Below are 24,492 nucleotides of genomic sequence, written 5' to 3'. Positions count from 1 at the left end.
CTATGCATCTTGGTATCCTAGGCTAGTAAGAAGATGTTCATTATAATAAGACTATAAACTTGACAGTATGTTAATGTAGCTATCATTGCCGTTGGTGCTAGTGTCATTGGAATCATATCAGCATGGATGAGGCATCTCCCATTTTAATGTCATTCTTCTTTTTATTGACAAATTAAATGGCTATTACCCATCATAATCGTCGTCGTCGTTGTCGTCATATGCTGTAAAGCAAATATAAAAATTGAACGGTTTGGATAGGGTAGCGATGAATCAGAAATTGAGGCAGCCTCATACTAGTGAGTCATATTTCTCCTAATTCTTGCTGACTATATATATTTTGCGGAAGCATAAAACTTTTCATATCGTTTAGTTGCTTTAAAGCAGACCTATTCTTAGACTTTGGGAATCAGCAAATCTATTCTAACATCATCATTCTTTATTAGACAACTGCCGACTCTGCATAACGGGCTACACTCATAGAATTGGCTAAAAATAGAGAACGCTTTAAAGAATATCCGTTGCCGTGGGTGTTCCACCGAAGTTCCAGGTGTTACAGATCGATTCGCAGAAACGTTCCGGGTTACGCCGCACGACATCCTCACAGGGTCGAGGCTTACAGCCAGAGCTACGTATGATGGTTCAGACCATGCAGCAACAGCTAGAGACGCAAGAGAAACTACTGGCAGAGCAGAGAGAGCGAGAAGAGAAGCGAGAAGCAGAACAGAAGGTACCGGAAGAGAAGCTTTTAGCAAACCAGAGATTGAGAAGAGAGACTGCTGGCAGAGCAGAGAGGATAGAAAGAGCAGCTTCTTACACAGTTGGAACAGTAAAGGCTGTGAGAAGAAAAACAGAAAATAGAATAGAAGGCATTGCAAGAGAAATTTTTCACACTTTTGAAAGAAAAAAATTAAGGGAATTAATATTTATGTTAGCAATATTGCTAGAGTATGATAATTAATTTATAATAAGATTATGGTTAATATGTTAACCCAGAAAAAAAATATCTGAAACTTTTGAGTATTATAAACTATTATATTATTTAGACGGACCTTTTCAAAAGAGGCGATAATCATGTCTTTATAAGAGCGCTAGAGAGATAATGAGTTAATGAACTAGATGGAAGGCAGGGAGCGGGCAGCTTTTTTCAGCATTGTTGTTCAATTTTTAAGGTCCTGTAAAAGAGGAGGGTAGGATGCTTAATGAGAGATGAGTTGGTTAATTATATAAGCCATCATCAGACAATAGGGTAACTTCATTTATAGTGAGGGCTATCTAAATATAATGTCACAAGAATCGATAACTCACAGCCAATGAATGTTAGTTATAGCAGGCGGTATTCCATAATAAGCACGCAAATGGAAATTGTTATATAGAATATATTATATAAAGGATATCTGAGATAACTATACTAATCTCAAAATTTTTAAATTATTTAGATTAGGGTTATTTAAGGTTATTAATCTTAATCTATTAATATTTTAAACAGCTATATTAATCTTGAGTTTTAAAAATTTCTCACCATCATTCCTACAGGTGTCATTCCTATGGATCTTGGCAGCACCTTCCCTGGTTAGGCTTAGCGCCGGATACGGTTTGTATGTACACCTGTCGGGATACAACGCAAACTAGTATTAGAATGGGATAATATATCTCTTTCTGAGGTTATAGAGCCTCAAAATTCTGATATTTTATTTTGTTATTGATCTTGTTGGCGATTCCAGCCTTGCTTGAAGATAATTAGAATCTAGTTTGGTGAGAATTGTATGTGTTTTTCTAATAATCTATAACATTTGGTGTTGGACTTTGGTTTGGCGTTGCACTTTGGCAGACCGACTCTGTAAAGAGTGGGGCTGCTGAAAGAGACGGGTATATCCTCCGTCGATGGTGCAAGGTATCAGATAAGTTACCGTCGGCGCCTGCCTATACCCCCGGTCACATGAGCGGCATGCCATCTAATAATTAGGGGTAGTAATCACTTTACTACTAATAACCGTATCAGTCCTTTAAACTCAATCGATTTCTCCACATTTGGGCCTCACCTGATTCGTGCCCGCATGGTTGATATCCTCACTTGTGTCCGTTCCAGTTTGGTCAGCAAGCCACGCGAGCTAGCTATGTGGAGTAATTATGTCCTCCTCGTTATCTAGCCTCACTCAAGAGAGAAGTGCATAGAGTTAGGATACAAGATAAGAAAAAACATGGGACCCGCACTGTGGTGGAATTGGAAGGAGCCTAGTCATGACTAACATCAAGGAACTTATAAAACCATAGTTCCTGCGCTCTATTCATTCCCATATATTGATCATTCTCAGTTGCTCTTACATTGAGCAGACAGAAAACATTGGTTGTGATTTCTGAATATTCACCACGATGGCCACTAAATCCAACGACGTGAAAGAATCGCAACACCATGACGCGGAACAAGAGAGATCTATAATGGAATCAGGGTCTGTCATAGCCGCCCCTGGTGACCTTATATCGCTAGGCAACGTTGATCAAGCCTTGACTGCTAAGATGAATCTTGTCAATGAAGTACGTTTCCTCTTAACGGGCCCTTTCAACAGGGGTATTCTTACCATTGCAGGCAATTGATACAATTGGGTTTACCACTTATCATACAAAGTTGTTCTTTCTCAATGGATTCGGGTACGTGGGTGTGACCAAAAATCAATCAAATTCTCAGTGTACTGATAAATTACCAACAGCTATGGGGTCGATTCCCTATTGCTTTTCCTCATGAGCATCTCCGCCGATCAAGTAGTAGCACAGTACCCCACGAAATTCAAGAGAGGCGCACAACTAGGCTTTTACCTTGCACTTTTAGTAGGAGCATTATTCTGGGGCAGCACAGCAGATATCATTGGCCGAAAGTGGGCATTCAATTTTTCACTGCTCATTAGCGCTATCTTTGCCATCACGGCTGGCGCTGCTCCAAATTATACCGCGTGGGCTTCGATGGTAGCAATTTCGGCTTTTGGCTCGGGCGGCAACTTAGTTCTCGACACTACGATCTTCTTGGAATATCTTCCCTCCAACAAGCAATGGCTCCTTACTCTTTTGGCCGGGTGGTGGGGAGTTGGTCAGACTGTGGCCGGTCTGATAGCATGGGGCTTTATGGGTGATTATTCTTTTCCTCCTCCCCACGATGTCTTCTCGTGCTAATATACCAGCAGCAAACTATAGCTGCCCCACTGATGGCTCTGTCCCGTGCACAGAGGGCAACAACATGGGATGGAGATACCTGTTCTACACAAGTGGAACCCTTGTTTTCATCCTGAGCATTGCCAGAGTTCTGGTCATCCGGTTTCACGAAACTCCAAAATTCCTCCTCTGTCAAGGTCAGGATGAGGCCGTTATCAAGACACTTACTGCACTCGCTCGCAAGCATAATCGAGAATGCAATCTCACTCTGGAGCAACTCCAGACCCACGGTCAAATCCACAGCGCTCACGCGAAGAACAAAGCCTCGTTCTCCGAGTTAGTAGTACATGTACGAGGTCTCTTTGCTACTCCAACCATGGCTCTCTCGACATCTCTGGTGTGGGTTTCCTGGGCTCTTATTGGGTTGGGCTATGCTTTATATTACGTTTACCTGCCGGAGTATTTGGCATCTCGGGGATCATCTAGTAGTTCAAATTCCACAGACATCACGTGGCGGAATTATGCAATTACGAATTTATGCGCCATACCAGGTCCCATATTAGCAGGTTTCATGTGTGAAATGCCTATTTTTGGGCGAAAGCGAACTATGGCAATGGGCGGGCTCGTCACTAGTAAGTGGTATATTGAACCAGATTTGAAGACGGCTTGAGCTCACATCTTCTAGTGGCATTCTTTTTTGGATACACTACAGTGAAAACAGGGGCTCAAAACCTGGGATTTGCCTGTGCAGTTTCGGTTACGATTAACATTTACTATGCGACTCTATATGCTTACACTGTCGAGATTCTACCCTCTGCGCATCGTGGTACTGGTAATGGTATTGCCGTCGCCCTTAATCGATTGATGGGCATGGTTTCGGCCCTTATTGGTGCTTTTACCTCGACATCTAGCTCGGTTCCTATCTACGTGTGTGCTGCATTGTTGGGGGTCGCTGGTGTCCTTGCAGCTTTCTTCCCTCTTGAATCACGTGGAAGGAAGAGCATCTAATTGAGATATGGGGCGTGGGTGTATGTCACTATGCCATAGCAGATCATTTAAAGCTGTAATGTATGTAAGAAGGAGTGAAATGAGACTGGCTCCTCTTAAGATTAAAATACATTCGCCAGGCCCAATTTGCCTCTGTTAAAGACGGCATCTAGTAAGAATAAAGTTTCTGCCGACGGGTCATTCGGCCTGTTGTTTTTAGAATAATATAGGATCCCGCTGTCCCTGTTTGTCAGCAATCTTATTCTGTTCACAGGATTACAATCATCCCCGCCGGGAACCGTCCGCGTATGTCGCGACGAGATTTCATTTATCAAAAAGGCGTTGTCGGTCCCGTCTCAAAATTTATTCCCCTCACATTCACGTCGCGACGATAAATATATCTCGTGAAAATAATGCAAACAAACTTATTGTAATGCAAAGGTGGTTTATGTCATCGTATATTAACTTAACATACTCAATATGCCTAGTAAAACAGAATACAATGGTGTGCTTTCGGTTTCACCAATTCTCAATCCACTCCTCTGAAAATAAATCATATTTACTAGCGTGGAAGAGGAGTCTAGAGAAATATTTTGATGAGCATTCATATTCAATTCTCATAGATGCTTTAAGGGCTTTAATTCATACATGACTATTCTATGGGTATATTTGAGGGACTACCAATGTCGATGGTTGTGGCGATGGATAGATGAACCAAAACCCCAAGAGATAGTAGAAAACTTTATCATTATAGATTTCCAATTTTCCAGAGTCCCCGATACGGATTTTCGTGATCCTGAAATCGGAAAAAGGGGTCATGCGTAAGGTCCATGAAGGACACATCGCCCGGAAATCCAGATCCTGGCCACATCCATGGATCCCGTGGTGGAGGTGCCTGACTTGGGACATTGTCAGATGAAGCTGAATTGTTCCGAGTCCAAGGCTCATTTTCCGGGTTCTCAAAAGTGGACCGATCGTGTACTGTACTTGAGTATGGTGGCAGCGCTTGGCCTCCATCGGATGTATCTACCGGCCCCGCAGAATGATGGAATATCTCGGTCTCAACAGTCACTTGATCTGGGTGTTTCTGACTAGGAGGCTGTAGAAACGATATGTCAAAGAGACCATCCCCTGGAGGAGCGGATGAAGTCTCGGTGGACTTCTGGCAAAGGATGTCCCACATCAATGCCGTTTCTATTGATAGCGTCCTCCGAGGTAAACGGTGCCGACTAGAATATAGACTGACAGCAAATGCGGACTGGATGAGCCGCTGAATCTTTTGATGCTGAATTAATACATTAGCGAATTGAGCAATAGCATATTTGATGTGGCCTCACTATTGCCTGGCACCTTGGCCATTTGGTGGCCAACTCACCCAAGAATCTCATGCAAGTGTCGAGTTTCCGTTGAGCGGAATCTGCCACGGCTGGATCTGTAGCACGGCAGTAATACATGTGGATCGTCGCAGCAATCGCCACTGCATGGGCAAGAAACGGATCTGAAAGTTGATATTCTTTCTCGGCAATCATGTCAATGAGGTGAACTGTCCATGTTGTGTGGATAAGTGCCAACTCTGATGATGTTCTCCAGAAGGTGTTTGGCACTGCAAACTGAGCGGATTGTTGCGGCCGCCACGAGTAGAGGAAAGGGTGATTGAGGACGCTGTGCACGGCGTGATAGGTGAACTGGAGGTACAGCCAGGGACTCCAGTATTCGCGGTTGCGATGTAATTCTTCTTTTGATTGGTCCTGAAACCTGACCGAGTCATATCGATGGGAGGTGGGAAATTTGGTTTCCATGTCCATCAGATGGGCTCCGATAATTGAGTAGCCAGAGTCCACCAACCAGGGCGACGTGGGATCTCTGCTAGCGCAATGCGAAACGTAATACTGCACTTCGCTCCAAAGAGTGGATAGCTGCACCATATAAGCCCATATGCCTCCTCTTAATGTGAACGCACCGCTCTCTTGAGGAGTCTGAGGTGGCTTTAACCCCATTTCCAGTTGAGAGTCAACATTGACAGCCATGTACTTTGGATTGTGAATGTCCCGCAGCATATTCAGTTGCATGTTATGTGAAGCGTATTGCTGGTTAAGAAGATGGATGCTCCAAAACACCCTCCGCCGCTCTTCCACTTCTGGTATGAATTCACCTTCGTGGAGCTCAGTATCAATGCCGGCACATTTGGCGAGATTTGTAGCAAGGCCAATATGTAGCCAAGTGAGATGGGTATCATTGGCTAAGAAACTATTAGTGCGATGCCATTTGTGAGCTGGGAATAAACCCTCACCAGTGTATTCCGCCAATGCGATCAAACAGAAACTCTGTATGGTTGAAAGGTTTACAGTCCCATCGGTGATTCGCAGCATAGCGTAGCTGCGAGCGGCCTTGGCGTATTGCTGACACATCTGATCTGCCTGTCCTTTTAGAAACGGATTGTTGGAGTAACGCAGAGCGAGACTGAGAACGCCAAATATCACCTCGCTGCGACAGCTTTCGGCAGTGAGATCGTCTGGGTCAAAGAGCCATAGAGGTTGCTTGTGGCAGTATTTAAAATAAAGAGCAATACCCTCCGTAACAACGTCTTTGGGTGGCATTGCGAAAGATAATGCATTTGTAGCCTGAAGAGCTTTCTCATCAGTCGGTCTCCCTTGTGTCATAGGCTTTGCCTGCATATTGCTTGATTCCGATGCATTGTCGCAACTTGGAGGTCCACGAGAATGTGATTTACGTATTTCAATTTGGCGATTGGATCTGCCACAATCAGCACGACTTGCCTGTTGCCAATCTACAAAGAAAAGCCATCCGCACATTGACCCTTCCAGCATTAATTCCATTTTTTCTTCAAGCTGTTGTAATCGGTCCTCCTGCTTTAACATTAGTCAGCTCACTCTTCGTTTATTTAGACCAGCCTTATCAAACCCGATCGCCAAGTGATCTCTCCAATAAGTCATAGCTTCTGCTATACTGGCATGTTTGTTGGAGGCGCGTGCATATTGAGCACGCTGGTCGCTCCCCTGGGCACCGCGTCTTTTTCCGCCTATAGATAGGCAGCAAATAGTTAGCTCTTGCATATTATAGGGTCTTACGGCGCAGACTCACCTGCAGTTTTCACACGCTTGATGTGATCTCTTACTGACACGATTATTCATTAGAGACATCTGCGGCAGAATAGAGAGATGCTGAGGAAAAGAATCTATCTGCTGATATGCTACAGCAACGTGCCTTTTATTGGTCACGGAGCGGGGTTGTCAGCTATCTCCCATCTATGGGCCGTCTGCTCCGCACGTACATACAATACCGTAAGACGCGGGGCCGCCACGCAGGGAAATAATGCCCATAAACGGAACATGTTGTCGTGGCTTCTTAACTAACGAATTAAACGAACTTGGGTTTTTTTGGCATAAAAACAGTAGATGAACAACGGCCTGGCCGTACAGGGCAGTATCGACACGAGGTGTGGCCTACGATCCTACAGCGTATAATCATTCCATTTTGAAAGTATGTGCTAGGAGATTGACAATGTTCCATCTAGAGATAATGCCATGTATGGCTCATAAATTAAGTTATATTAAACAAAAATGAAGCTACCAGTCCAGTTCACCAGACCCATCCGGTGAGCATGCTAGCCCTGAACAAAAATCAATGTCCTCTGCAGTAGCCTGGCCTGCTGAATGCTGCCGCGCTGGCCAAATCTCCCTTTCCTGCTTTCGCTCCTCGTCTCGATGCCTTGTGAGTAGGGATCTGACAGTACTTTGGAAAAACAGCGGCGCACTCTCCAGGTTAGGGTGGAGTTGGCCATTGACAAACACCCCAGCGTTCAAGTTCTTCTGGGCAGCATTACAGAGGTGCTTGTCCTCGTCCAGGACTCTCTTGAAAAAGGAGTCAATGTGTTCAAAGTCCTCATCTGAGGCCTCTTTGTGTCGGTAGACCTCGTATTCCATGGAGGATGTTCCTGCAGATGTTGGGACGCATCGCATCATGTAGAAGAAATGAGGCCTGGGTGAATTAATGTTAATAAATGAAGGTTATTAAGTTTTGGATCCAAAGCTAGAGACTCACGAGACTGTCATGCAAGCATTGGGAAAGTAATAGGTGCTGGCGTTCTGGATATCCTCATCCACCTTGTCCTGCTTCGGTCGGGAAAAGTGTTGAATGTGGCCAGGTGTAGAAACGGTATAGTAATAAGTCAAATCGGCCAGATTCGCCACATCGGGATGTGCAACAGTGCAATGGTAGCATTCATTGTAGTTGTCCGCCAGCGTTTTCCAGTTATATTCGCCATTCATATGCCATGTATGGTCAAATACGTACTGGCTAAAATCGAATTTCTGGAATCGCTCTTGTGTGTCGACACCTTTGAAATCCTCTTCCCAGGGAACTGGATTCAGAGAAGAATCGAGGTTGACCCAGATGAAGCCCAATTCATCAATATGCACGTGGACAGGGAACAGTCTCTGGTTCTCTTTCTGGAACCCCGGGACATCGTCAAACTTCGGCGCTTTGGCAAGTTTTCCGTTCAGGCCGTACGACCACCCATGGTACTTGCAAGAAAAAATCTTAGCATTACCCTCGTCCTCGTTGATGAGGGGGAAGGCACGATGACGGCAAATATTGTGGAAACCGTTCAAGCTTCCCTGTCGATCGAGGCACAACACAAACGCGAAGCCAGCTTCCTCAAACCGAAGGAAGTCGCCGGGTTTGATGAAGCGCAACTTGTGTGTGATTAATAACCATTTTTTTGAAAAGATGGCTCTTCGTTCTAACTCATACAGCTCCGGAGAGCGATACCAAGAAGCTGGGAGGGCTTTTCGGGGCTCAATCGAAAGCTTTGTTTCTGCTGCGATGAAAGATTTGTATCCAAACAAAGATGCAACTGCGGTAGCCATGGTGATAGTTGGAGAGTGCAAGCAATTCAATGGTGAAGAACTAGCGTTTGCTCGTCCAAAGTCGGGACACAATATATACACCATCCGCCGGTCGTGCCCTCTTCTCGTTCAATATGCGACTAAATCTGTTAAAGTCTGAGGTCACGCTCCCCTCTGTAGGGAAACCCTATAACGGAGACCTGACACTCCGTGTAGTATTGTTCGCTCGGCATGAGGCCGGCGGCGAGCCCACCGTGTTACAATCGTGGAACTCTCCGCTAGTTGATCAATGCAGATAAGGAGTTTCACCAAGCTAAAGTTCACCCGGTCCGTCCCCGTTAATGCCCGATCACCTGAGCGGCCAGGAAGGTCCACTTGGTATTAACCGTGTATCGTTGAAATGAATCCGTATGAGATAGTAAAAGCTATGAGATAGTAACAGGAGTGCAACGAGGGCCCCTCTGTGATCACCAGTGACACTCAAAAGTTGCTTACAAATGGATGCTAGTGGACATGCATCAGAGAATAAGGATCTTGAGAAGAAGTACGGCCGTCATCACATCCTGCCGTGTTATACTAAGTTATATTGGATAGAAGACTCCGAAACCGACTAGCCCAGCGAGCATTCCGTCGCAGGCAAGCAAACCGTTTGAGAGAACTACGAGACCAGGTTAACTTAGGGGACAAGCCTTACGATGAAACAATTAAAAATTTGCAGGAGGAGAACAGTTGCCTCCGGAAGAATCTCATTCAAGTCCAGTCTAATCTGGCGCGACTGATTGCCACAATGCAAAAGATGTCCAGAACAATATCAGATGCTCTCGGCGAATCTTCTCAAAAAGAGTCATCGGAAAGGCATACCAGTTACCAAGTATCCGCGAAGCCTGACACACCTAGCAGCTCGTGTGAGGGGTTTGACTTGGGCTTGAAAGACTATGAACTTGCCGACATTCAGGACACAAGTATCAATGAGGCGCAAATAATGGCTATATTTGACTATACACAGACTGATGACCGTACAACTGGCGCCCTTCTCCTCCCAAAGAAAACTGCCGTGAACTCCAATCTTGCAAAAGATGCTGTAGACTTCAACAGCCCGGCTCGGCAAATACCCAGCATCTGGAGCTTTGAATACGGGATGGGCATTGAGCCGTATGCGGATGCTCTGGCTAGACGTGAAGATTCCGGCACAATGCGCGGTCGGAGCTGGATAGAAACAAACTCTCCATTCTCCGACCACATTCAAGTTTTGCAAAGTCTATTAAAAAGCAAAATAACACATAGAATGCCTCCCGAAGGTCCAACCATGAACCTGTGCGTCGGTGACTGACTCCGATCAACGTAAATGTTGCTAATAATTTTCTAGCTTCTACAAAGAAGTCCTTGTCATGCTATCATTGTTTAATAGTATGAATCGACCCGATGTCATGAGATGGTATGCCAAAACTCGGTTCTACCACATTGTCCATCTGACTGCTTGGCAAATATATCCCTGCACAAGGACGTTCAACGCAATCCACCCCCAATATCGACCAACAGCTTTACAAATTCAAAGCGATTATCCGAGGACCATAGATTGGATCCCATTCCAATCTATTCGCGACCGACTCATTCGACTCCATGCCGCCAATCCCCTGATCGATCAGATAATCTGCGATGCCGTCAGCAGCTATGTTGTTGAGACGTGCATGGCGGATCTAATCGTGGGCGCCCCTGCTACAAAGGTGTATATTAGGGTTACGGATTTAATTACGAATATCGACGAAGGGGCGTCGCCGAGTGGCGTTGGTGGAAATGCTGCTTCCCTCCCGGTTCCCGATGTAGCGACTCTGTTTTCATCGCCGGCCTGCTCTAAAGCCATATTCAATCTACTCAACGTGGATCGCGGTGTCTCCAACTACAAGGTCGACCCCGCGTTCTTTTACAAATTTCCAGAGCTGTATGACCCTCGGTTTGACATCGTGGCCAACGGCATTCCATTACGACCAGATGTACAACATCGACTCTCGTGCCCGAAGCCTCTTACACCTCAGATATTTCAAACGTACCGTAACTTTCTTGACTTTTCCTACGATTCATCCATCGGCGCGAATTTGTTTTCTGATTGATTTGGCGCTTTGGGTTTACCCGCTCTAGGAACTGAGCGAATCTGTAGTCTGTATTCTGACTTAATGCATTCTGTACAACCTACCCGCTTTATGATAAGCATAATTATAATCTCCTTTGTGTGACCAAAGTGAACTGCATCATCGACCTTTAAATTCGCAGATGATCCATGTGCCACAGCTGCCAACTATACAGGGGGCGGTGGAGAGTGATAGAGCCGAGCACGGTAGAACCATTCTATTTACGCACAACTCTCGCCTGGAATAAAGGATTCGCCAATGACCGCGGGAACACGGGGTGCTCCGATCATGTGCTCTTGACAAGAAATGAATCTACCTTACGTGATTCCCGGGCCGTCTCGATTGGGAAGCGGAACTATACCGATACTCTCTGCTCACTCCATTATAAGGCGTTGTCGTTCACTTCGAAACTTGACTGGCCGATTTCTATTTGAAAACTTCCTATCATCGATCTTAACCTACACTACCATGGGATTGATTAACACCACCTATAACTCATCAAAATTCGTTTTGACGGCAGAGGCCCTGAACAAGTCTCTGCCTGGTATGCACCCGGCCACCAGAGCCATCCACGCCGATGATTTCGTCAGCCCTCACCGTGCCATTGCCCCTGGTATGCACACAGCGGTAAATTTCCGCTACGCTCGTGATCCAGAGGAGCTGGTGCCAGAGGAGAATAAGGACGTACGAACTTGAGCTTTATTTATCCCACAAAATCTTAACTAATGAGACGCGGCAGCACAATGCCCCTGATGATTCCCATGTATATTCCCGCTATACAGCACCCAATTCCAATCGCCTGGAAGTTCTCCTGCGCAATCTCATGGGCGGCGAAGTGATTACTTATTCGACTGGGCTTTCCGCCTTTCATGCGATGCTCATTCTCCTGAACCCTAAGAAGATCTTCATTGAAGACGGATACCATGGGTGTCATGGTGTTCTAGACATCATCAAAAGATTAACTGGCATTGAAAAACTCGATCTGACGGAGGTCGACCAAGCCGGCCCGGGGGATATCATCCACGTTGAAACGCCTCTCAACCCTACTGGCGAGGCTCGCAATCTTGCGTTCTATCGTACCAAAGCGAACGAGAAGGGGGCCTACTTGACCGTGGACTCCACCTTTGCTCCACCCCCGCTGCAGAACCCCCTGGACTTTGGAGCGGATATCGTGATGCACAGTGGAACGAAGTACGTCGGCGGTCATTCCGATATGCTTTGCGGTATCTTGGTCCTCCATGCCGACCGAGTCGAGGAGGGATGGATGAAAATGCTGCATAGGGATCGTCAATACATCGGTAGTGTCATGGGCAGTTTTGAGGGCTGGCTGGGTATCCGGTCCGCCCGCACTATGCAACTCCGCGTGACGAGACAGGCTCAAACGGCGGCGAGGCTCATTGCCTGGCTATGTGAGCAGCTGAAAGACCCAAAGTCCGCCGTTGGAAATGTTCTGAGCCACGTCCAACATGCCTCCATTCAGGAGGCTGATTTACAAGACGGCTGGCTCCAGAAGCAGATGCCCGGAGGCTTTGGGCCCGTTTTCTCTGTGTGGGCCAAGAACAAGGAGCATGCGCAACGACTGCCCAGCAGAATGTTTGTGTTTCAGCATGCGACCAGTCTGGGAGGAGTGGAAAGTTTGATGGAATGGCGGGTGATGAGTGATGCGAACTGCGACAAGAGGTTGCTGCGCATCAGTTGTGGTATCGAAGAGTTTGATGATTTGAAGGCAGATATTCAACAGGGATTGGAATCGCTGTTGCGGGACTTTCCCTAAGATAAAGTGCATACATTCATGGATTTGAATCAATCTACTTACTGTCTTTTACTAAATTTAGGATTCATCGTTTAGCGTGAAAATCCAATGGTACAAAAAGACTAAAGAAAATAGAACCTCAGTTGCGGCTTTGGGATAGTAGGATACCCTTTCAAACCTCTTTTGACAGCGGAGAGAGAACTATCAATTATTACTTTAAATTCGGAACTCTTTGAATATAATTGCGGTTGTAGGCAACCTAAGACGATTGGGTTTGTACATCATAATGTAATAAGTAGTTTGAAGGTTCGTCCCGAAAATGTGTATAATTGACAACCCAAGAATTATCTCAATTGACAGAGAACCTTGAGCAGGTCCCCGGTCACCCCCATAGCTGTAACGGGGCCACCGGCACCGGCTCCTCGAATGGAGAGAGGCATATCCCCATATCGCTTCGTGTAGAAGCTGATAATATTGTCACTTCCTTTGAGGTTTGCAATGGGATTTGTCTGGTCAACCCACTCCAATCCCACCTTAGCTTTCTTGCCGAGCATATCAACACTGCCGACAAACCGAACAACCTTCCCAGATCTTTCCGCGGCTAGCTTTTTCTCCTCCATTTCATTATCGTACTTAGACAGGCTGCGGAGAAATTCATCGGCATTTGCTACGTTTTCAAGGGCCGCAGGAATCAAGGATTCCACGGGGAAGGAAGCCGGGGACTCGATGGGAAGCCCAGCCAAACGTCCCAAGATCGTCAATTTTCTCGCAACATCCAGACCGTTAAGATCATCGCGTGGATCTGGCTCGGTAAAGCCAAGCTCTTTTGCCTCTCTGACAATGTTGGACCATTTGCCTCCTGAACCCGACGTCGGAGCAAATTTGTTAAAGAGATGAGACATGGTGCCACTGAATACTCCCTCGATACGCGTAATCTCGTCTCCGGTCTGGACGAGGTCTTTCAGGGTCGAGATTATGGGCAAACCAGCTCCAACGGAAGATTCATGGTAAAAATACGAGCCTCCTGATGTGGCGGAGCTAAATATTTCTTGCCAGAGCTGGTAGCTTCCCGAGAACGCTTTCTTGTTTGGGGTTATGATGCTGATTCCTCGACGCAAGAATGCCGGGTACGCTTCCGCTAGACTTATGGCGCTAGTATTGTCAACGAGAATGACATTGTGAGGGGCTGCCGCTAGATATTCGACAATCGTGGAAATCGGCGGAGGTTCGACCCCTGTTGCTTCCAACGTGAATAGAGCTGTATCAAAGTCGATTTCCGCGTAATCGGGGCGGTAGAGGGCTTTGTCGATCATGGAAATATAGCAAAGGCTCAGTCGAGTAGAGGGCAAGTTCTTGGATAGCCAAGTCAGTTGAGAAATAAAACAAGATCCTACTCCCCCAGTACCTGTTGCGAGTGCGGTCATGTTAGCTTTCAGAATATCTATGGCTCAAGATAATATTCAGACTGCGCTCACCAATGACAGCAATGTTGACTCGTTTTGGAGGATCCATTAGGACAGTTTTTCGTTTGGGAATAGCCTTGATTCACCAGTAGAAGTTGATTTTGGAGGGTGCTACGATATCTGAGAGGCAGTGATCAACCTTTTGTTTAAAATATGAGCGGAGGAAGCTTATTCTCTGCGGAGAACGAGTGAAGAAATCCGCTCACCTGACACTTGCAAATCACCACGCGGACGACTCGAATGAAATAACAGATTCCAATAGGAGACCTTGTAGTGTGAGGTAAGCAAACGCTTACGGCGATCATGAAAGAAGTGTGGAGTATAACTGTATAGTTCGCGGGTTGACGTGATCAATCACTGACCTAATTATGGACGCACGACATAGACCGCATTTGTTGAGAGAGCCAAATTCAAACTAACAAAGCTGATGTGGCGCGTGACCGAGTCGTAACATGGATACAGAGTGCCTTGCCAGGCTTGGAGGATGATTTGAGTATTTAAGAAATCTTTAGAGTCCAGTCGCTTTGGAAAGGAATCTGGATCAAGTGTACAATTTAGCACCCACTGCTCTACCATTACTACGTTGCTGACGTCAATTTACCGAAATATCATCGTCCTAAAGAACGAAAATATGAAGGTGAGTGGTTCAGAACACAATAGTGTTTGGGTAAAATGTATTGACTGTTCATTAGCTGATCGATCCGTCTCTGCTCCACGAAGCCTCCTTGTTAAATGGTGAATGGGTGCAGGCCCAAGCAGGCAGGAGCTTCGGCATTGAGGGTAAGTAGCAAAATAGAAACCACCTCATTGAACTAACTGAATATGGTGAGTGATAGATCCGGGATCGAACCAGATCTTTGCGTGCTGTCCCACGAACGATGTCACTGATGTGGACCAATATGTTGCGTCTTCTGAGAGAGCCTTTGAAGACTACCGAAAGGTGAATCCTCGTGAGCGAGCTCACATGTTGCTCAAGTGGCACCAACTAATCACCGAGGCCCGCGAGGATATTGCAAAAATTACGTCCTTGGAGACCGGAAAACCCTTGACGGAGGCGATTGGTGAGGTCAACTATGCACTTGGCTTTGCCTGGTGGTTTGCAGGCGAAGCCGAAAGGATTCGGGGCTCAATTGGCCAACCCTCAATCTCTGACCGGCGTACCTTTGTCATTAAACAGCCTATTGGCGTATGTGTTTCTCTAGTTCCGTGGAACTTCCCCGTTGCTATGACTATTCGCAAAGTCACCGCGGCTCTCGCTGCAGGGTGCTCCATGATCGTTAAGCCTTCTCCAGAAGCTCCACTGAGCATTCTTGCCTTGGCTGACCTTGCTCTGCGAGCCGGGTTTCCGAAGGGAGTTTTGAATGTCATCTCCACCGATAACAGCAATACGCCCTCAGTTAGTGAGAGGCTTTGTAAGCACCCTTCCGTTCGAAAGGTTACGTTCACTGGGAGCAGTAGAGTGGGAAGTATTATTGCAAAGCACTGCAGTGAAGGACTGAAGAAAGTTACCATGGAACTAGGCGGCAACTGTCCATTTATTGTCTTCGATGACGCCGACCTCAAGGAAGCGGTTGCGGCGCTGATGATACTTAAGTGGCGGACTGCAGGGCAGGCATGCACTCACGCCAACCACGTCTATGTACAGAGCGGAGTCTACGACAAATTTGCAGAGATGGTGCGTGAGGCGACTCAGCAGAACATTCGTGTTGGTCACGGATCCGACCCCTCCACTACAATGGGTCCTCTCACAACTAGTCGGGGTGTTGAAAAGTTAGAGCGTCACGTCGCAGACGCCGTTCTTCGTGGAGGCAAGATTCTGTGTGGTGGAAAAAGGCCCCCAAACTTGACTGGGTATTTCTTCGAGCCAACCATTATTTCCGACATGACTTCGGAGATGCTATCGACTAGGGAGGAGACATTTGGACCTCTTCTAGGTCTGTACAAGTTTAAGACAGAAGAGCAGGCGGTAAAAATGGCGAATGATACATCTATGGGCTTGGCTTCCTACTTCTTCACCAAGAATGTTGATCGGACTTGGAGACTTCTCGAAAATCTCCAGGCAGGTATGATTGGCATGAATACAGGTAGGTTCGGTTCCTCCCAGTTCCAAGAACTCCATTTCTCACAATAACACTTCTCCAGGTAATTCATCGGCAGCCGAGTCACCGTTTGGCGGAATCAAGGAGTCCGGTTATGGAAAGGAGGCGGGGAAAGATGTTGCTATCGAAGAATATTTGATTTCCAAGACTGGCACGTTGACAGTCAACTAGAGATCCAAATCCAGAGATTTGTCATTTTATCTTAATCCAATCAATTTTCTTGATTGGAAACTGTTAATTTCTATACAGAGAGCTGTTTCTGTTGCCAATTAGCGAGCTGGTAGAAGAGAATATTCATTATTTGGCTCTTAACCAAGAGGAATAGCTATACACGACCAAACGCTCTAGCCCTATCTTATCGTATATGTTAGCAGCTACTGTAAAGCAGTTGCGTTACGTCTACTATTTTCGAAGTATGTAAGATAGTATCCACGGCCAAACGGTCGATGGCCGATCACTTGATCGGGGGAGTAAGCAGCGGAGAAATCACCGATCAGCTGATCGTATCAATGGCGGGCGAGCGTATCTATGCCGGGGGCGGCGGGGAAGGGTACCAGGCTAAGCCCCAAGCCCACTTCGATTGGGCTTTCATTCGTAGCTGATGATTTTTTATTATTATTCATGTCAGATCAGATAGAAGAGTATGTCCCCAGTCACGTGGACGGGCCGATACCCATGGAGTCCGTGGTCGAAGAGGGGATTGTATGTCCCATAAAGTTGAGGTCAATTCATGATAGAATTGCACATTCATCGCAAAATCTTATGGGAAAGCAAACGAAAGATGGAACAGCAGTTTGATGTCGCAGTTGTGGGACTGGGTGTCCTTGGAAGCGGAGCGGCGTACTACGCTGCCCGAAAGGGTGCCAAAGTGATTGCATTCGAGCAATTCGAACTAGGCCATGTACGCGGAGCTTCCCATGATACTTCTCGCATCGTCCGCACCTCGAATTTTGCACCCGAATATGTAGCACTAGCCAAATCAGCATACAAGGACTGGGCCGAGCTTGAGAAAATTTCCGGTTATAAAATGTTAACGACTACCGGCGGCGTTGTCTTCTTCACCTCAGAATCACAGACACTAGCCAGCGACTTTACGAGAAGCCTGGATGCTCAAAACATTCCGTACGAACTCCTTGATGCCCTGGAGGTGAAGAGGAGGTGGCCTCAGTTCAATATTCCTAATAGCGTGTCGACAGTCTTCACGGCTGATTCCGGTATCGCTCATGCTGCTAAGACAGTCAGCACTCTGCAATCTCTGGCGTGTGCCCACGGGGCAATTCTAAAGGATCAGACTTCAGTGGATCGTGTCACGCCTCAGGCCTCGGGCGGTGTCTTGATCGACACGTCAAAGGGACAATTCCAAGCGGCCAAGGTGATCCTTGCAACTGATGCCTGGATTAACAAACTTCTTGCTCCCCTTTCTGTGCACATTCCAGTGTCCGTGATGCAGGAGCAGGTGACATACTATAAGCCCACCGATGCGGCTGCTTTTAACACCGACCGTTTCCCTGTGTGGATCTGGCAAGGCGCCGAGTGTTTCTACGGATTTCCGTGTTACGGCGAGCCGACCATCAAGGCTGGCCGGGATTATTCCAACAATATTATGACACCAGAGCAACGAACATTCGTGCACTCGCCACAACTGCTTGAGCAACTGACATCTTTTATGAAGGGTTTCATCCCTGACAATGACCGTCAACCGCTTCGCACGGTAACTTGTCAATATACAATCACGCCTAATCGACACTTCATCATCAGCCCGTTAGAAAACTATCCCGACATCATTGTTGGCTTGGGTGCTGCCCACGCTTTCAAGTTTGCGCCTGCTTTCGGTCGTGTTCTCGCGGAGCTGGCAATCGATGGCTGGACTAATGAAGATATTTCGAAGTGGGGAATTCCGAAGGCCGCTCCTTGCGGCAGCAAGCTTTGATGTGATAATTTATACGTGAAATAATACTTACATGTAACTACCGAAGATAGCCGATACACTTTGACATCTATTCAAAGGCCAAATCAATGGGTAGATTAACCAATGGGTAACGTATTCCACGGGTAATCCGCACACACAGGTAATCCAAACACTCAGCCACACTATGACTAATTGAAGCTATACAAATCGCTACTTAAAGTCAGTAAATTACTTATATTTTTATATAGAATTATTTTTATATAACATATAATTATATCCTATTTATCCATAACTTGTGTACTTAGATAATACATATTGATAAGACTAAAAAGCCTCAATGTAACTGTAACATGGTCTTGGCATAACTGATATGAAACTAGAAATTTTGATGCGTTCACAGAATCAGAGCCACTTAAATTTAAGTACCTATATTTTGCCTTTTAACAAAGTGCGTCTCTCGACCCAGGAACAGATGTTACATTGACAGCTTCGAAGGGACCAAATTCCTACCCAGTTGCTAAAGCTTGAAAGCACCAACCTCTGTTGTAGGCAAGTTGCACTGGCAAATGCAGCATAAGCACGTAATATCGAGCTCCGAAGGTCTGCAGCCTAGAAGATCGACATCTGCATGCACTCGCCTTCTGCGCCATCAAAACAATATTCAGAGAATGGAATCAAAAGGGGAGGAGGTGCGTTGATGGATAAACCACTGTACTTTCTAATTACATCTTATCGCTTAGAAATGTGGTAGCCCTCAGGACGATGGAAACAGGCACTGCAAGGCGTGCGATAACCCGTACCAAACTGAAGGGCCAAATTAATTCGTGCATAATTCGGATGTATTCAGCAACCTTCAGTGGAGCAAATTTACTTGGGATTTGTCACTTTAGTCAGAAGCGTCGTTCTGGTTATTTGCCATTGACCATCCTTCAGCCTTGTCCCGAGCCACGAGGCTGACCTGGCCAGCTGGTTAAGGTATTGAGACTTCGCCCTGAGACTCTGATTATTACTACTGTACATGAAAATATCGCTATGAAACTATCTAGGTAATATTTAGAATAAAAATTAATATTAAAAGTAATAATCTATCTTGGCACCTGTTTAACACTTCTCCACTCTAGAGGCAAGGCCGAGACGAAAGCAAAAAGGACTAGACCCAAGACTACTCTGAAAATTGCCGTCAGTCCATTCATATAAGCGTCGACGATAACGGGTAGATCACTGCTCCTACCAATTGCTTCAAGGGCAGACTGAAGCCCGGTTGCACCAGCACGGAAAAATATAGGCTGGCTCAATACCAGGAGCATGTTGTAAAATGTAGTTTGATATCTGGTTTTGGAAAACAGCTTGGCCAACGGAGATGAAAAGGGCACCTCCCAAGGCCTGGAAGAAAATGACTAATGCGGAGCCAATGGGGATATCCTCTTGGGAGAGTGCCGTCTGCATTGCGGTCATGGGAATCTGGAATCCGGCGCCCACCCCGAGACCAGCGACAATCTGGTATCCAATCCATTTTCCGGTAGGGGTATTAGTTGCGAACATTGTTATCAGACCTGCACCGACGGAGAATATAGCTGTGCTGCCAATAAGGAACGGCGTATAATACCCAACCGCACTGACAATGAACCCCAGGGCAACCGAACCCACAGATTGGGCTATCAGGAGAGGGAGAAGATCAATTCCTGATTGGACGGCAGAGGTGCTCTTGACGCTTTGAAAGTAGATGGGTAAATAGTAGACGACGAGGTAGTATCCACCGCCAAATCCCAGAGAGAAACAAGAAAGGGAGATGCAAGTGCGCATCTTCATGATCCTTGGTGGGAGAGTTGCCTTTTCACCCTGCCAGATCTGGAACACGACGAAGGTGATTGTGATCAACCCGAACCCGATCAGAAGACCAATAACTTTGGAATTGTTCCACGCATACTGGCTTCCACCCCATTGCAACGCAAGCAGCAGACAGACTATTGCGGGAAGAAGCAGAACAGCGCCAAACAGATCCAAGTCGCCAATCTTCTGTGGAATGCTTTTCTTTGGAGCAGGACCTTTCGGGAGATGAAGGATGCCAATAATCAAAGCGACAGAGACGGCGCCAACCGGGAGACTGTCAATAAGCATCTATTCATTGCTCTATTCACTCTAGAGGGCATGTTCTACACTTACTTGATATAAAAGCACCATCTCCAAGTCACTTTATCCGTAAATGCGCCGCCAAGCAAAGGACCTACCACAGACGCTAAACCCCAGACCAGGCCAAAGAGACCGAAAATGGTAGGTCGTCGCTGCAGAGGTACTATCGTGAAATCAGCCTCATCATACATCTTTGTTCTCCGTGGGCTAGTGATAGGATTATGGTGACATGCCTGTCAACGAAAGAACAACCAAGGTACCCGAGAAGATGCCGCCGACACCGGTTCCTGCGACTGCTCGACCAGCAACGAAGGTAGAGCTGTTAGGAGCCACGGCGCAAAGCAAGGAGCCAAGTTCGAAAACAAATATGGCAGCCAAGAACGACCATTTCACCTAGTCCAGTCAAGACAAACGGTCAATTATCTACCCATGATGATCATGCCCCTGAAATACCCACATCCAAAACCTTATAGACACGACCGTAAGCAGGCTGTAGGGCTGTGCTGGTCATAAAGTAAGCGCTTCCATACCATCCGACATCATTCACACTGCCAAACTGATCTGTAATGCGAGGGATGGCGGTAGAGACAATGGTTTGATCGAGTGCAGTCAGGAAGATAGCCAGGAAACAAGCGACGACAATGATTGTCAGATTCAATGCACTGGGGTATTTGTTTTCATCCGGGCCGGTGGGTTCATTCAATGAAAGCACTTCTTTATCACGGGCATACGTACGATCCTGCTCTTCCGCGGACTCGTTCATTTGAGGCTGAATGGTAGGGGTGGCCATTTTGCGGAATTCAAAACAAGCTTGTCACGGCAGCAAGAAATGAAGAAAAGGATGTTTTTTGTTTTTTCAGAAGATTGGACGGCAGAACGACTTGAACTATTTCAAGCGTTAGAGATAGAGCCGGTAACCAAAGACCAGGTTAGAATTTTTGAAAGGCACCGAGATAATTGATTTGAATTTATTTACCAACCGTTCAAAGAGCAACATTACAACTTCAGTTTTGTTGTCCGGAGATAATCAACGGGGATAACGCGGTAGCTAGCACCTGCATTGATTTTAATATAAAAAAGTTACTTATTTGTGTCAGACATGTCTTATCCAGCAATGCCTGACCACATTACAGGGGGATGATAGGCTAGTGCAGTTAATGGGGTAAATTCTGGCCAGTTGGCTCTGCGGATCAGTGCATATGTAGTCTAGGCACCTGCAACCCGCTGACAACCTTCCAGATACATTTCGAGCTCAGAACCAGAGTGAGTTCCGGAAATAGGATACGAAAAATCCGAAGAGACAGCGACGAGTCACACCGACATCGTTCGATCAAATTGTATGGCGCATTATGCCAAATTCGGGAGGTGTCAACTACGCACGTATGGGACCATTTACTAATTCGGATTTTGCGAATTTACATGTTGGTTAGGATTTGTTAACTAGAATAAGGGCTACGACTTCCTACGAATTCTAGAAACATGCTGAATGAACCTTTTTTGGTCTGGCGTTAAGACATCCGTTAGTACCCCGTACTTTGTATATATATTATGTAGTCCTTTTTGTCATTAAATTACAAACATACGGCGGACTATTTAGGTCCTAAGGGCTATTTTACATTCTTACATAGTGACACAGCGAATCTTAATATTACCACATACTAAAATTATTATATAGTATTTTATATGGCAGAATTCTGCGTAATATTAAAACACGTCATAAGGCACTCTTTTCCATTAGGGAGCAGGCCAGGAAGCAGTTAGGGAGCCTCAGGCAGGCGTCCATGAGTCCTGGCGTTGATGTCTGAGGATTTGCGAGTTGCAAGTCCTCTGTCAGCAACTGCCTAATTGGGAAACTCCGAAACTTGAAGCCTCTCCAATGTAGGAATGGATATATTGAAAGAAGCGAAGCATGTTCCATTACTGAATCTCCGAAGGGGGCTATTTATCTAATGTAATTGATGCCCTGGAACGAGAAAAGAGGTGCCAGGTCAATATTTACAAGGCAGTATCAATTTTTATATATTAAAGCCAATTAATATAGTAAGGTCAACTTATATGAGATATGGCGCCACGCAGCGTCAACTTTATACGGCAGGGCCAATTATAGAGCAAGTGGATTTATACATTATGAGACTGGCCGGTGCGTAGCGTTTATATAGTAGGGTTAATTTACATGAGGCGGACCGGTATATAATATTTTATATAATAAAGCCTATTATTTATTATATAAAATAATTACTCTAATAAATCGTCTTATAAAATATTTTCGTAAAGCCTATATAATATTGTGTCTTGTATAAAAATTGTCCCAGTTATACAAACGCTGCACGGCGCACTGCATAATGAAAATCGACTCTACCCTTTGAAGTTGAAGACTATTCCCACGACGCTACTTCGTCAATGATAGATGTGTTATCTTGCACATTGATTAATCCAGAGCATAGCTGGAAAGTAAGATTCCTAGTATCTCAACATCATAATGTGATTGTGAGAATATGGCACAATATGAATATACTGTTATCTACTGAATGAAACTCTAGGTGAATATTCATATCAATGTATTTACACTAGACAAGGAGAAATATCTAAGACATTCTACTATATAGAGCGGGGGTGTGGAGTTTAATCGCCATTGAGCGATTAACGTTAGCCTTTTTGGCCTTAGTTGTTAGGGTTGTTCCAGTACAAAGCCGGTACCGGGCTGGTTTTCCATCACGTGCATATTCTAGAAAACAATTAATAAGTAGAAATATCTCTTACAAAAGCATGTATAAAATACAGCTTTGATAGCTGAATAAATATACATTTGAATAAATTTAATATGAATAGTAATAATCTATAATAAGAATGTAAAATTACAACGTGAAATATATGTAAAGAGGGGTGTTTGACCGAGCTACCAAAAAGGCTTAGAATAACGCCACGTGCAGCAGACCCCTGTTTATCGCTGGAATTCTGAGCCTCGTAAATACAATTACGCCGACGAAACGTTTGTGTGAAAATTTGGAAAATCCTTACCCGAACAGACTTCACTTTACACGGGTGGCTGTTCACAAGCTTCGTCAAGCCTCGTCAAGCCTCGCCAAGATCTAGATCTGATAACATAGCCGATTGACTTTTGATCTTCCTTCAGTTGATTTCGAACATTGCGATTATTAATCAGTGTTAAGAGACGGTCATTTCTCGCTCATCCACCACGATCGGTAACTAGATGAGACAGGTTACAGTTGTATGAACCCCTACGCCCGTCCCGTCTGGTTGATTTCCTTGGTCATCTTCATGCAAAACATATTAAAAATCAGACCAATGATTTCACCTGTTGTTGTTGGTTGACGCGAAAATCCGCCCAGCATATGTCCGATAAACACCCGTGACAGCAGCCTAGTGCAAGCCTCTCTGTCCCTGACTAAAGAATGGTCGCGAACAAACAGGCAATTCCAACACCTATCGAATAGATAGCGAATAGATAGTACAGATTGCCATGAAACCTCGCAACGTGGACGCTCGCCACGCGAGCTTCGGTCCACTCAATCCACGCCTTTATCTTGCGAAGTCGGCATATCGCGTGCAAAATACTCCGCCCAACATGATCCATCTATATTGTGTCAGACTAGATTGGCCAATAAAATACATTCCGAGAATGTTCTCGGGAAAGCCTGGGCATTAACTGCTTTGGACGGATGTCCGGCAAGAAGCCCTAATTTAGTTATCTCCATAGACACGCGTCCCTAATCGACCCAATCCAGCCATTTACCATGACAGAAACATTAACACCAGTTAGATTTGTCATTGGTCAGAGGGCATAGGATGAAATGACGCCAGCTGTCTTGACGATACCGGAAAAGGAACAAGACCGTTCATATCTGACTGGGTTGGCTTGGGCTAAACGCCACCCTAGTATCCTCCCTATCCTGTGCCATGGAGTACCCCAGTTGGAGAGAGGAACGAGGGAGAATTTTCGGCCAAATCTGGGGCTGACCGTGAGCTATCCTAGGGCCGATGTGACGGTAGTATGA

The 24,492-nt window shown here is 45.8% G+C and overlaps 9 protein-coding genes across 9 annotated transcripts; 5 read left to right on the top strand and 4 right to left on the bottom strand.

The window, feature by feature from the left end:
* Positions 1-2,436: 2,436 nt before the first annotated feature.
* On the top strand, positions 2,437-4,149 carry BGW36DRAFT_421169 (membrane transporter; the record flags this gene model as incomplete). Its single annotated transcript, XM_046219539.1, has 5 exons — positions 2,437-2,532; positions 2,585-2,646; positions 2,706-3,118; positions 3,216-3,773; positions 3,827-4,149. 5 exons carry the CDS (start codon positions 2,437-2,439, stop codon positions 4,147-4,149), a joined length of 1,452 nt encoding a protein of 483 aa, XP_046065274.1.
* Positions 4,150-4,754: 605 nt separating this feature from the next.
* Positions 4,755-7,280, bottom strand: BGW36DRAFT_352872 (uncharacterized protein; the record flags this gene model as incomplete). The annotated part of the gene is made up of 6 exons (XM_046213395.1): positions 4,755-5,413; positions 5,466-6,367; positions 6,419-6,882; positions 6,940-6,998; positions 7,051-7,168; positions 7,231-7,280. The coding sequence occupies 6 exons, from the start codon at positions 7,278-7,280 to the stop codon at positions 4,877-4,879; spliced, it is 2,130 nt and encodes a 709-aa protein (XP_046065273.1). The 3' UTR covers positions 4,755-4,876.
* A 435-nt stretch (positions 7,281-7,715) lies between these two features.
* Positions 7,716-9,017, bottom strand: BGW36DRAFT_402301 (Rieske [2Fe-2S] domain protein; the record flags this gene model as incomplete). The annotated part of the gene is made up of 2 exons (XM_046218851.1): positions 7,716-8,127; positions 8,191-9,017. The coding sequence occupies 2 exons, from the start codon at positions 9,015-9,017 to the stop codon at positions 7,716-7,718; spliced, it is 1,239 nt and encodes a 412-aa protein (XP_046065272.1).
* Positions 9,018-9,493: 476 nt separating this feature from the next.
* Positions 9,494-11,104, top strand: BGW36DRAFT_402300 (uncharacterized protein; the record flags this gene model as incomplete). Its single annotated transcript, XM_046218850.1, has 3 exons — positions 9,494-9,540; positions 9,591-10,310; positions 10,363-11,104. 3 exons carry the CDS (start codon positions 9,494-9,496, stop codon positions 11,102-11,104), a joined length of 1,509 nt encoding a protein of 502 aa, XP_046065271.1.
* Positions 11,105-11,590: 486 nt separating this feature from the next.
* BGW36DRAFT_434090 (cystathionine beta-lyase) lies at positions 11,591-12,896 on the top strand (the record flags this gene model as incomplete). Its single annotated transcript, XM_046221368.1, has 2 exons — positions 11,591-11,806; positions 11,862-12,896. The coding sequence occupies 2 exons, from the start codon at positions 11,591-11,593 to the stop codon at positions 12,894-12,896; spliced, it is 1,251 nt and encodes a 416-aa protein (XP_046065270.1).
* Positions 12,897-13,219: 323 nt separating this feature from the next.
* Positions 13,220-14,299, bottom strand: BGW36DRAFT_309665 (putative homoserine dehydrogenase; the record flags this gene model as incomplete). Its single annotated transcript, XM_046212423.1, has 1 exon — positions 13,220-14,299. The coding sequence occupies one exon, from the start codon at positions 14,297-14,299 to the stop codon at positions 13,220-13,222; it is 1,080 nt and encodes a 359-aa protein (XP_046065269.1).
* A 670-nt stretch (positions 14,300-14,969) lies between these two features.
* Positions 14,970-16,608, top strand: BGW36DRAFT_365860 (Aldehyde/histidinol dehydrogenase; the record flags this gene model as incomplete). Its single annotated transcript, XM_046214692.1, has 4 exons — positions 14,970-14,975; positions 15,031-15,118; positions 15,175-16,422; positions 16,481-16,608. The coding sequence occupies 4 exons, from the start codon at positions 14,970-14,972 to the stop codon at positions 16,606-16,608; spliced, it is 1,470 nt and encodes a 489-aa protein (XP_046065268.1).
* A 610-nt stretch (positions 16,609-17,218) lies between these two features.
* BGW36DRAFT_402296 (putative FAD dependent oxidoreductase) lies at positions 17,219-18,367 on the top strand (the record flags this gene model as incomplete). The annotated part of the gene is made up of 1 exon (XM_046218849.1): positions 17,219-18,367. The coding sequence occupies one exon, from the start codon at positions 17,219-17,221 to the stop codon at positions 18,365-18,367; it is 1,149 nt and encodes a 382-aa protein (XP_046065267.1).
* A 1,064-nt stretch (positions 18,368-19,431) lies between these two features.
* BGW36DRAFT_421163 (putative efflux pump antibiotic resistance protein) lies at positions 19,432-21,489 on the bottom strand (the record flags this gene model as incomplete). Its single annotated transcript, XM_046219538.1, has 6 exons — positions 21,453-21,489; positions 20,934-21,393; positions 20,710-20,869; positions 20,510-20,639; positions 19,614-20,450; positions 19,432-19,573 (listed from the first exon to the last, which is right to left on the bottom strand). Exons 2-6 carry the CDS (start codon positions 21,264-21,266, stop codon positions 19,432-19,434), a joined length of 1,602 nt encoding a protein of 533 aa, XP_046065266.1. The 5' UTR covers positions 21,267-21,393; positions 21,453-21,489.
* Between the last annotated feature and the right edge of the window lie 3,003 nt (positions 21,490-24,492).

The sequence above is a fragment of the Talaromyces proteolyticus genome, assembly GCF_021365285.1.
Source record: "Talaromyces proteolyticus strain PMI_201 chromosome Unknown BGW36scaffold_17, whole genome shotgun sequence".
Classification (NCBI taxonomy): Eukaryota; Fungi; Ascomycota; class Eurotiomycetes; order Eurotiales; family Trichocomaceae; genus Talaromyces; species Talaromyces proteolyticus.
The sequence above is the reverse complement of the archived record's forward strand: the minus strand, read 5'-3'. Positions and strand labels throughout refer to the sequence as shown.